Source organism: Etheostoma cragini, chromosome 12 (assembly GCF_013103735.1).
Source record: "Etheostoma cragini isolate CJK2018 chromosome 12, CSU_Ecrag_1.0, whole genome shotgun sequence".
Taxonomy (NCBI): Eukaryota; Metazoa; Chordata; class Actinopteri; order Perciformes; family Percidae; genus Etheostoma; species Etheostoma cragini.
In genome coordinates, this window is record NC_048418.1 from 18,358,221 (window position 1) to 18,370,292 (window position 12,072).

Consider the following 12,072-nt stretch of genomic DNA (forward strand, 5'->3'; position numbering starts at 1 on the left):
CTTATATTATTTCAAACGTGGGTCGTGTTGAACATGTTTGTTTGATTTGGATTGTTTTTTGATGAACTTAATCAGGATGGACTGGACGTTGATCACAATAGCTCTTGATTATCGAGGAAGAGTGATGTAGGTCTGTTATATTCAAGAGTTAAAGGGACAGTTCTTCTAAATTACATAAAATCATAAACCTGGTATCTAGCCATGCATGTAGTTTGGGTTTTTCTTGACCTGGTATTTTTTTCACTGCCCCGATACGATTGAGGTGGAGACTAATGTTTCCAGAAAGACAGTTTTCATAACTAAGAAGTCCCTATGAAAACTGTTGACACCACTCCTGTCTTTACGGTAATAACGATCTCCTCCTCTAATTCTCAGAATGATAGCAAATAAGCATTTACCAAAATTGCTTACTTAAACTACGCCTTTAGATTAGATGCCAATGCCGTTAGCACAAACAAAATTGCATTTGACTATATTGACTTTGTTAAAGGCAGAAATCTCAGTTTGAGTGCACCGACCCTTGAGCACTGACTATAAAGAGAAGAAGCTAGCCAAGAAAAGATAAGTATGTGTTCATCTACTTTCACATTAACCTGATCTTAGGTATCGCAGTGGTTCATTGAATCCTCTAAATGGCTAATAATGCCCACAGCTGTGTGATACTCTAAAAAAAGAGTCATCTCATAGAAAGTGCAAAGAACCTATTATTCTTTTATTGTAATTTCACTTACATTATTATATTTGTTAAACCAAAAAAGATAGACCAAACAATAATTCCACGGAAAAGTAACTAATATAAAACTAATTGAATACTGAGCAAATAAACTTACTTTCTAGCAGATTTCCAGCAGAACACCAAAGGGTAACATAGTACTGTAAGCTTATTGTAACACTTAATGACCAACCAGTGAATTTATTATTGGAGCAGACTAACTCTAATTTACAATAAAAGGACAAGTCAGCAGGTGCACACACACACAGACTCACACATACAAACACACAGAGCAGCCAGTTTCTTGTGCATCTATAACTGCAAAAGCAGACAAAAAAAGCTTGTTTTGAAACTGTTTAGTTACGTGCATATTCATTTCCTTAGCAACAAGGGCAGGAAGGAGTGTAAAAGGAGGAGGGGGCTATCTACCTGTCTCCCCTTGGGATAGTGACGCTGCAGCTCCACAGGCTTCACAACAATATACATTCCTTTGCATAGATTATTGTGTTGTGGAATGGACTTGGTTGACACATCATTCTCCTGTTGACTCCTTTAAACTGAAACCTAAGTGGAATGGTTGGAAATCGGAGCAGCAGTCAGATGTTGAAGACCCTGGGTCCACTTTGAAAGACGGCAGAGGAGTTCGGCGGGAACTTGGTCTTCACCAGATGTTCCTGAGAGAGAGAGAGAGAGCGAGAGAGAGAGAGAGAGCATCAATTTTTAAGGTGATCAGTGAGATTAAACAAGAGGGGGGCAGCAGCTGTGGTGCTCACACTGGACCCATGAAATAAGAGGAGACTGGTTTTGGCTGTGCCGTCAAGAAGCATCAGGTCTGCTGTTAGAGCACTCGCAGCCTGGACTGTGATGCTATTTCCTGCTTATTGCTGTCCTGCTCTGCTGATGGCAGTGGTTCTCAAAGCCGGACCACAATCTGTCTGGGCTGAGGGCGTATAATCAAAGTCACCCATATTCTAGTCTTTCTAGAAATTATTGGATCTGTCAATGAAAATGGGCCGGGCTATTTCAATTTACTCACAAAATTTAGCTGTGGAGTGGGGCAGCCTACAGCAGATAATCACAGCGCAAGTCTTTGGAGAGATTGACGGCTTGCTGTCCCAGCAGCTCTTTAAATTTGACTATACAGCGCTGTGGGTGGCAGGGAAGGCAGTTCATGTTGTTCAGCAAGTCATCATGGCGTGTTTGTATCCACCTCCCACACACACACATACACACACACACACAAATAGACTTCGGCTTTTCTACTCTGTGTAGCAGCCAGGTCTACCTCTCTCCTGAATTAGATCGGTGCCAAAGAAGACTGCAACATCACACTTTAACAGATAATCCATCAAATGGTGCTCACTAACACCCCGCTACACACACACACACACTTAATTCTCTCCCTCTCACATTCTCTATCACCTATCTATCACATGCTGAATCTCTTTTCCCTCAACCTTCTTTTGCCTTTCCCTGGCTCTTAATACAATCCTCTCTTCCCCGCCAGAGTTGTGCCAGCTTGGCACAAGACTCTCCCTCTGTTGTCCTGGGCAGCGTGGGAAAAGGGAAGAGGTCCGAGTTAAAGACAATGGGAGAGAAAAACAAGGAGAAATCCTGGCATGGAGATAATGGAGAGAAAGAGAATAGGGGAGTTAACAGGAATGTGAATTTTAGGCTGCATTGTCCCTGCAGGCTTTCTAACATCTTTATGCAGTTTAAAACCATTTATATCCCCCTACTGTGCATCTACTCAATGCTACCATGCAAATCCTGTGAATTCAGAAGTTAAGCACGGGTGCCTGTGAGCTCTGAGAGTGCAAGTTTAAAATCTCGGGGGGGGGGTGGGGGGGCTGTGCTGACACTGACTATGTAACGACCAAGAATTTGTCATAACAAGAGTTTCCTGCTGAAGTTTCCACTCTGCATTCTAAATGTTTTCCCCATTCAGCGGTTTTGTCTTGCTCATCCCTGACAGACAGACACACACACACACAGAGGATTATAAAGCCCATCCTTGCCAATCTGTTTGCCTTGTTTTGCATTTACCATGTCTGATCCTAACACACACTACTGTGATGACAGGGCTGCACTCATTTAAGCCAGAGAAGTCATACGTGCCGGGTTTTAGGTTTAACAGAGGTTCATTCTCTCGTCTGACAGCTCACAACAACCTCTCGCTGGGATGTTTTAAAATTAGGTTTGTGAGTTCAGTGAGTTCGAGAAAACGTGTCTCTCTGTCATAAAAAACATCTGCCCGTCCTATTGTGCCAACTGTCTGCTGGGTGTCACAAAATTAGAGACAGCTTTCATCTGTTGAGATGGACTTCATGTGTAATATGGGTCGGGGAGCACACGATTTGACAGATTGATTTAATAATAATGAGAATTTCATGGCTGCCTAACTCCTTTACCACAGAGCAGATTTATTCAGATTTCAGCCGCTTATATGGGACTTAACCTTAAAATCTTTTAATGAATAAATACAGTCAGTCAGTTCTGCACCATGCTAAAAGGGAGCTTGGCCTGCTCTGTAATTTACAGGATGTCATCATAAACTAAGAATGCCCTCAATAACACATGCCAGTAGAGTGCCATGACCCAGTGTAATGCATAGTGGAGTGGGATGTGTAATGCTTGGTCAGACTCATCTGCAGGGGGCTGCTGAGCCAATAATGAGTCGGCAGTGAGTGGGCCACCAGTGACCGGGGTCGATTATCTAAGATCAACTTAAATTTGCTGCCAGGCTGGTTTGTGTCGCGCTGGCAGATTGTGGTATAGCTGCATGACATCTGTGCATGTGTGTGCTTGTGGTTGCGTGTGGATAATATTGACTGAACTGTTCAGTCCTACAGCCGAACATACTGCCAACAGCACATCACTTCTTAATGTGCCGTGAACTCTCACTCCAACTGGGCCAGTTTTATTAATAGAGTCTGTGTCCCGCCATTGACATCCCTCACTTTGACCTCCATCACCATCACACAGGATATTCAGAGACATAAGAGCTTTATAGAGCAGTGATTATTCCAAAACATTATGCAAATAACTCAATGCAAATAACAAAAGAAACACTCGATGCAATAACTCTCAGAAACAAATCACCTTTTTTTCTAAACTTCTGAAGTTGCAGGACTGAGAGCAAACAGGCAGAGATTTTAGAAAATTCTGAGGTCATAAGTCACCCATATGCACCCATACTTTTTTAAGTATTTAAATTTTTGCATTGTGTTTATTTATTTAATTTAAATTATTCAGTTATATTGTCTGTGATTTTTTTCCCCCCCAACATGAATGCCTCTGTCCTATATAAAACCATGTATCTCCAAATGTTATGAACAAAGAAAAACTGCTATGTTTTAAGCCTTGGGACAATGCGGGAAAAGTAGGACAATTTGCTCAGCCCATGGAGAAATGCTCAGTAAAATTTGGAGACGCATGGTTTTCATTGGCAATTAATTCTTTTAATTTTTTCTTCTTTTTACATTGCCAGAATAGAATGATAGACAGGAAATAAGGATTATATATTTATTAGTTTATTTATTAGCCGAAAAGTAGTCAAATTAGAATATTGAGTGTAGAAAATACTGTAATCTGCCAACAAAATATCCACTAAACTTAAACCTTAAAAATACTTAAACCCCCAAATACCAAGGACCTTAGTCCTCAATAGTATAGCTCCAACGCTGCAAATAGAGCTTTTCCCACAAAAAACACAATTTCTAACCTTCCCAGATCCGTTTCAGTGGGCAAACAGACAAGCCTGCCTGACCCAGCCCAGCCCAGCCCAGCTCTCCAGTGCCAGATGGCAGCGCGGGGGGGGGGGGGGGGGGGGAGGGATGGCCCTTGACCTCTGGAGATTCCCCAAAAGTGTCTCACTTACTGTCACGCAAAAGAGCTGACCTGGGATGGGACAGAGATAAGGGGGATGTGTCCCTTCACCCAGTTTATCCTGCGATAATCTGGAACAACCAACTGATGCGTTCTCAGCTTCCTGAGCAAATCCCCTTTCATTTTTGTTGTCGCGCGTCAGTCAGACATCTTGTTCTTTGTTTTGTCTTTCTGTCTCAGAAAGCACAAATCTGGGACAAAAGATGTGGTGAATATTTGGGTGATTCTTCAACTGCTGTCATTCTACACCTGGCCATATATACTTTTTTTTAATAGCTCAGTCACGTGTATATTAGTATTATAGTATCTTCTATAGACCAGGAAAAATAACAGATTCTTCATAATTTAGACTCCAAATACAGATTACTATTCATATGAATTTCTCTCTAAATGTTATAAATGACAATACATTTTGCTACCGGTTTTTGTTTCCTGATCAAAATGGACCAGACTAATTGTCTTCATCAAGCTCTATTCAGGTCAAAGTAATGAGTGCAGTAGCAGCAGTGTTACCCAACAGTACGTGGCCTGTTTTAAAGAGCTGGGTCACTTCGAGCTGCTTAGGGACAGAATGCTGGATCACTTTTCTAAAATGCTCCAGCAGCAACAGGCCACCAGGGAGATCACAGAAGAGGACTCGCAGGTGGAACATGCTGCAATTTAGACCTGTAGCACCTCCAATGTTTTTTTGTTGTTTTCTCTTCTGTTTTTACATTGGATGGCTCCTGCAGCTGAAGGATTGACACCAGCTTTTTCATTTAATATATCACACAAATACACCATTTGATCGGCACTGCTGTCTTTGCAGGCTTACCTCTCCCATGGTCGTTATACTGAGTTCAGCCCTCTGAGGCGGGACGCTCTGCTGGACGCTGGAGGGGACGGGTGAACTGCCAGCTTGCCTGGCAGTGGGGATGGGCTGGGGGACAGCAGCAGGTTCTATGTTGGAGGCAGCAGATGCGATATTGTGCTCCACCTGATGCAGCCCAATTGACCTGTGGAGCTCCCCGCTGTAGGCAGCCTGGTAGCTAGTCTCACGCGGGACCTGGGTTGCCTCGGTCCCTGGACTTGAGTATTGAGCTGGAGGATTTTTCCTTGCACTTTTGGCTGGTCTCACTCCTGTCCACGGCTTGTACTCTTGCCTAGAGGAAGAGAGATGCATCAGGGGGCTGATGGAGGCTCAGAACAGGCAAACGTGTATCTAAGTGGGATTTAAAGGGGCATTCTACCCACTTGACATGGGAAGAACAGTGTACTTCTCATGGGGAGTTTGTGAAAACTGTTTCAATGTTATCTGTAACATCTTACATTATCATGCAAAATCTGTGCTTGATCCAGTTGTTGGAGCTTGCACAGTGACTAATAGGCCGGATATTTCAGCCTCTGCTTTTTGCAAATGTGTCCCTAGCAACATTAGACACAAAATCACCAAAAACACCACAAGTTCATCTGGATGGTTGGAGGGCTGGACCAACCAAGGTATCATAATAAAATCTGAGGGGTTGCAAGCTGATTAACAAGATAAAAAAAACATATTTCAAATTAGAAACTTTTTTTTACTGTCAAGTAGGCCCAGTGCAGTTTTATCTCTCAAAACTCTACCAAATTTATTAATTCTGACAATCTTTGGTTGCACTACTTACAATTCATAAGGACATATGACAGGGGATTGTATCATTGCTTCTTTTTTAAAAGGATCATCATAAGCCAAAAAGGCTGGGACTCACTGCTCTAAAACTTTCATATAACCTAAAATAAAATGCAGGACAAAATCTAATAGACTATTCATACTTTGGCTCTCTCATATATGAATATGAAATGTGTAAGAGAATTATTGATGACCCCTGTCTCAATTCAGGCTGGCAGGGTCAACCCGTGAAGTCCATATTAACTATTAAAATGCATCTAATTATGCCTCAAAGCAGACATCAGCATATCCCCAGCCCGCAGTTTCCCTGACAGGGGACAGGTGCTGAAACAAGTAGCCTAATAGACGATGCCAGGTCCTACCTGTAGGAGCTGGTTTTGCTCTCGTCCAGCCAATGCCGCTGCCCCCTGCCCCGCTCCCCTCTCCCCCCCGGTGTTGCCTGGCTGGGGTAACAGTTCACCGGGTTGTCCAAAACACTCTCTGCCCCGCTGCCCCCGTTACTAATCCAAGGGAAGTGTTCCTTCCTGGGAATGGGCCAGGGTTTGAAATCCTGCTTGTACTGGGTGACACTGTTGAAAGGCACTCCGGGCGGGTGGTAGTCCTCCCGGGGCTTGTAACTGCCCTCCTTCCGTGCCCTGAAAGATCCTCGGCTCCCCGGGCCATCTTTGGGTGCGTGAGTGGCGCCGGCGGCACGCGGTTCCGGGGTCGAGTAGTTATTCCCGGGAGCGCGCTCCGAGGCGGAGACCAGTTTGGTTACGGACCGCACCTCCTGCTCGGCGATGTCCGAGTAGTTCTGGACGGTGAGCGGGACGGAGAGGTCCGATTTGTCGAACTGGTTCCAGAAGCGAGCCAGGCAGCACACTCTACTGATGCACGGCCAAGCCATACCCCCCCACCCCCCACACCCACCCTAACTAACTGTTTGGTTTGCGGAGGCGAGCGGCAGAAAAGCAAACAAAAAGAACAGAAAAAGAAGAGAAAGCGCCGAAAGATCAAAGGTTACATTCGGACATAGGATCGCCCTCACTTCACGTCGGTTTGTGAGAAGCTGAGAAAATATAGTGTCCAAGAGTCCATGACAGCAGCAGAGTGCCAGCAGAGATGAACCGGTCTGTCGGGGACCGTCATTGAACATTCCTCTCACGTGGTTTGTGATAGTGCCTCCACTATGCAGAGGAATCTGTTGCAAATTATTTTCCGCATCTCCAGCCGGATCCAGAGTGCACGCATCCGATTCCAAATCAAAGAACCGTTATTATTTTCTTCAAGCCACTTGTGCAATTCAAATCGGGAAAATGTAATCAAATAGTTGTATGGCTTCTAACTTGCCATCACTGATATTACTGGAGTAGGCTACTCTAGCCAGTGTGAGGGTTACATAATTATGATGCAGCGTCAGTAGCCTATGCTGTAGGTGGAACTTAAACGCATCTCATCAAACCGGATAACCCCAGCTGAGACTATTTTGGAATTGTTTCCCAGGTAACGCTTTCCCATGTGCTGCACCAACCTGCTTCATTTAGGCCTACATGGAGTTAATGAGGTAGATTTAAAAACACTGTACATTTTTATCCAAAGAAGTAATTGCTTTCTTTAAAATTATTCACTTTAAATCAAAACAGCAGTCCACATATATTCTAAATGGAAATAGGGGTTCACGCGCACCATACAGAGACAAACACATTTTCCCAAACACTTCTGACCCCAGGAATTTGATGGAATAGTTATTTTTGACATTTGACAACATATTGAGCCTCTTTCTTGACAAAATAGCACACAAAAAATAATTTCATTCACTCATAGGGTGATTTTTTTTCTTCACAAGCTGTTATTTCTTTATCATTGCCTTTATCAAGTGTCTAATAAAATAAAATTGGGTACCAAGTTAAAATGTCTAAAATGCTTTATTTTTAACCCTTTGCACCAAACCACATAAATTCGTAAATATGATGTAAAGTGGCATTACTTTTGAGATAAACAACTTAGAGACAAAAGGACACAGTTTCCTATACAGTTCTGACCCGGGGATATTGTTAGGTCATATTGTACATCATCTTGACATCTATGGTCAAACAAAAAGAAAAATGCTAATTTAACAACGTTTTTATTACACTAATTGCAGCTTGAAACAAGTTTGTTGACCTTTTACTGCGCCTGTGAAGTACCCACACGACACGGACAGGAATGAACCTGGCTTAATGGGAGGATTCCCTTCTCTTACCTGACTGACACACTGGATGCGTTTTCTCGACCAGGGTTGGAATGTACATGGCATAACGGGAGGATAACGTTTTAGAGTAGCCTTGAAATGAGTAAAAATATGGCTTAAACAACCTGAAAAGATTCCAAATACAGCTTTACTTGGACATTTAAGACTTTAATTTCAAAATCCTACATCTGAATGGTACGTTATTACCTGAGTGGCACATTGGATGTGTTTTCTCACCCAGAGTTGAAATGAAACTGGCTTAGCAACAGGATTCCTTTTTTAAAGTATCCTGAAAGAGTGAAAATATGGCTTTAAAAACCTGAAAAGTATGACAAAGATAGCTTTAGACATTTAAGCCTTCATTTTTAAAATCCTACTTCAGAATGGTCTGATATTACCCGAGTAACCCACTGGATGTGTGTTGTCTCACCCTGAGTTGGAATGAATCTGGCTTAACAGGAGGATTCCTTTTTAGAGTAGCCTGAAAAAGGAAAAGTATGGCTTTAACACCCTGAAAAATATGTCAAATATAGCTTTAAGCATTTAAGCCTTTAGTTTTAACTCTTTTTCAGGCTGCTCTAAAAAGGAATCCTGTTAAAACAGATTAATTCCACCTCAGATTGAGATAAAACATATCCAGTGTGTCACTCGGGTAAAAATCGGACCATTCTGATGAAGGATTTTAAAATTAAATGCTTAAATTTCCAAATAAGCTATATTTGAAATCTTTTTCAGGGTGTTAAAGCCATGTTTAGCTCTTTTTCAGGCTACTCTAAAAGGGAGTCCTCCTGATAAGCCAGATTTATTCTACCTCAGAGCGATAGTGTGACAGATCAAAACGTAGAGAGAAGGCTGGCGAGGGTTTCGTTGAAGTTTTATTAACAAAAAGAGTCCAAACACAGGAATTCAAAAGGCAAAAACCAACGACTCAAGGAGAACACAAAGTCAAAAAAATCCAAAAGGTCCAAAAGAGAAAAGAAAAAACTAAGTGGAAAGAACTCACAAGGGGTCAACTGATCACAGGGAAGAGGCAAGCATAGAAAACACTGACCTGAATGCACACAGGCAGAGCAGGTGACAAAAGGGATGGGAAACAGGTGGAAGACATCAGGTAATCACAGGAGCAGGAAAACACAGGAAGTAAACCAAAGACTAGACCGCACAGAAAACCAGACTATCAAAATAAAACAGGAAACGGAAAATACAGACACTCAATTGAAACACAAGACAGAAACTACAACACAAGACGGGGGAGGAAACTAGGACAAGACAGAAACAAAATGCCAAATAAGGAGGAACAAAAACAAAGCAAAATGTGCAAACTATAACAGATACAACACATCTCCAGTGTGCCACTTGGGTAAGATTGGACCTTTCTGATATAGGATTTTAAAATGAAATGCTTAGTAATCAGTAAAGCTAATATACCTAGATGTCATATCATTAGGTGGGAACCCAGCTTCATCGACGTTTCTCTGATTGAAGCCCACAACATATCCAGAGGTCTCCACAGTGTAGCAGCGTTCCAGGTACACCCCCTCCATGCCATACCTTCCATTTCTCTGATGGGCTCTGCATAGCAGGGGTGTCCTTTTCCCTGATTAGGGATGCAGGTACTTGACACAGGGGAAAGGCGGGATCTTCTCCATACCACTCTTTCAGATTTTGGGGGGAGGGTAGCAGATTGTATGTGTCACGCCAGTGGAGCTTTTTCTTCTCTAAGCCCTCCTAGTTGTTCTGTCTCCCCTGCTTGGCCATTGAGATGGCCTAGGCATTTGTTGCCACAACTACTACAAGTTTGCTGACAAAAATAAGGGTGAAGGGTCGCTCCCTCCAACAGGCCAGCAAGTCCATGTCAAGTGCTGCCGAAAAAAGCAGTAAGGTAGATGATGATATGACCACATATCATCATCTACCTTACTGCTTAGGCTTAGGCCCAACTGCCATGCAGAGCCAGAGGACACCCCCTGCCATGCAGAGCCAGTAAGGGAAATAGAAGGTATTCCATGAACCTGGGAAACTGATTACACTGTTGAGTCCTCTGGAGACGTTGTGGGCTTCAGTTAGCGAATCATCATTGAAGCAGGGTGCCCACCTGATGACCCTAATGACATACCTTACCTTCCTTTTCACCACTCCACACCGACTGCTACTGTCAAGAGTTTCCTACTAGAGGGATTGAAAGCGCTAGTTCTCTTAGCTTTACTAATTTAATAATTACCGTCACTTTAAATCATCTAGTTTGTTTATTGAGTTTGTTTATTAGTAACATCAGTTGTAGTAGTTTTGACAGTTTCATTAGTTGAATCAAGTTGTCTTACTTAGTATTGTAATTCTCATGTAATATGAGGAGAGTTCAAAGTTGAGATTTCTAAAGCTTAGATCCATTATTAATTTGTTAAATGATTAGATGTCATCTCATCTCACCTTCAAGATACCTCCATATTTGTCCAGCAGATGGCGATGTAAGCATTGGTTTACAAAATACCCAACTGTAACATGTTTGGAGTCATGTACTGTGAAATTGATAAAGCAATGGGAAAATGATAACTCTTCTAAAAGTCAGTTTATTAGTCTTTTTTTGCAGTATGCTGTTAAAATCCCTCAGATAATATATATTGGGTGAGCACCCACACAAAGTGAATCCATTATGGTAATATCTTTGTCTCTATACACAACAAACACTGTATCTGTACATCAGAAAAGCACCTTTATTTGTTTTGTTTATACATTTGGAAACACATGTTATTTATTAACAAATAAAGACACTGTTAACTGAGTTCATGAAAACAGAAACAGCCTTTTATTCTTTTCTCTTGAATACCTGAACACAAACTACATTTTCACACGTCAGCTCCTGTGGGAGGAAATAGGGGGGGGGGACACTCGGAGCAATGACATAAAACTATCCTTATCATACTTAACAATTCCATTCTGCTGTGCTATACATCCGACTAATCCAACACATTTCTCTTTTATCCATCAGCCCACGTTCTGGTTCAAATGATTCTGCAAAAATCTATTTATCGTGACAGATACTTCCAACCCACCAGGAAGAGTTTGTTTCCTTCCATCCAGTGTTTCCAGCCACGGTTGGCCTTCTCTCCTTTCTGAGTGCACACCAGCTTGTCCCCCTCCCAGGTCACCAGACACTACAATGCAACATATAGTGCATTCATGAAACAATGGACATATTTAATTATTTAATGCACATTTAAAGTGTTTTTTACTTGACATTGTGGTAAGGATGGTCACTAAAATGAAGTGCCTCCTCCTCTTACATGTCTATTTTTACCACCACAGGCTCACTTTTTAACCTGAAGGTTACTGCAGCTATGAAGATTCACCAGTTTGGGATCATCTTCATGTTGATGTACAATCATTAAATGAAACCAGTTTTTTATGTGGACTCATTATAGATCCTCTTCTTTTGGCATGGACTAAATGAATAATCCTTCATACCCACAACATTACCCCCTGGACTGTCCCTCTAGGAGTATGCGATATACTCTTTGGCACATTTTTTACTTTTTACTTTTGTCATGGGGCTAGCCCATGCCTTCATGTAAAGCTGGGGTAGCATGTGGTATCATGCTAAGCTAACCTTTCTATGTC

At 42.2% G+C, this 12,072-nt stretch overlaps 2 protein-coding genes across 2 annotated transcripts in view; both read right to left on the reverse strand.

Moving 5' to 3' along the window:
- Positions 1–743: 743 nt before the first annotated feature.
- Positions 744–7,626, reverse strand: map6d1 (MAP6 domain containing 1). The gene is made up of 3 exons (XM_034886914.1): positions 6,611–7,626; positions 5,415–5,742; positions 744–1,386 (listed from the first exon to the last, which is right to left on the reverse strand). The coding sequence occupies exons 1-3, from the start codon at positions 7,132–7,134 to the stop codon at positions 1,309–1,311; spliced, it is 930 nt and encodes a 309-aa protein (XP_034742805.1). The 5' UTR covers positions 7,135–7,626; the 3' UTR covers positions 744–1,308.
- Positions 7,627–11,240: 3,614 nt separating this feature from the next.
- The window catches only part of LOC117953684 (retinol-binding protein 2-like), a 2,533-nt gene continuing 1,701 nt past the window's right edge, over positions 11,241–12,072 (reverse strand). Inside the window, exons 3-4 of the mRNA XM_034886947.1 lie at positions 11,508–11,609; positions 11,241–11,314 (exon numbers count right to left, since the gene is read on the reverse strand). Coding sequence (XP_034742838.1) covers positions 11,261–11,314; positions 11,508–11,609 — 156 coding nt within the window. The 3' untranslated portion in view covers positions 11,241–11,260. The remainder of the gene's footprint in view (positions 11,315–11,507; positions 11,610–12,072) is intronic.

Bases quoted from the DNA above. Each gene is read 5' to 3' on its own strand.
- map6d1 (XM_034886914.1), bottom strand. From the start codon at position 7,134: ATGGCTTGGCCGTGCATCAGTAGAGTGTGCTGCCTGGCTCGCTTCTGG. The intron at 5,743-6,610 runs GTAGGACCTGGC...CTCTTCCTCTAG, and splicing joins AGCAAAACCAGCTCCTACAG to GCAAGAGTACAAGCCGTGGA. The intron at 1,387-5,414 runs GTAAGCCTGCAA...TCTCTCTCTCAG, and splicing joins GTATAACGACCATGGGAGAG to GAACATCTGGTGAAGACCAA.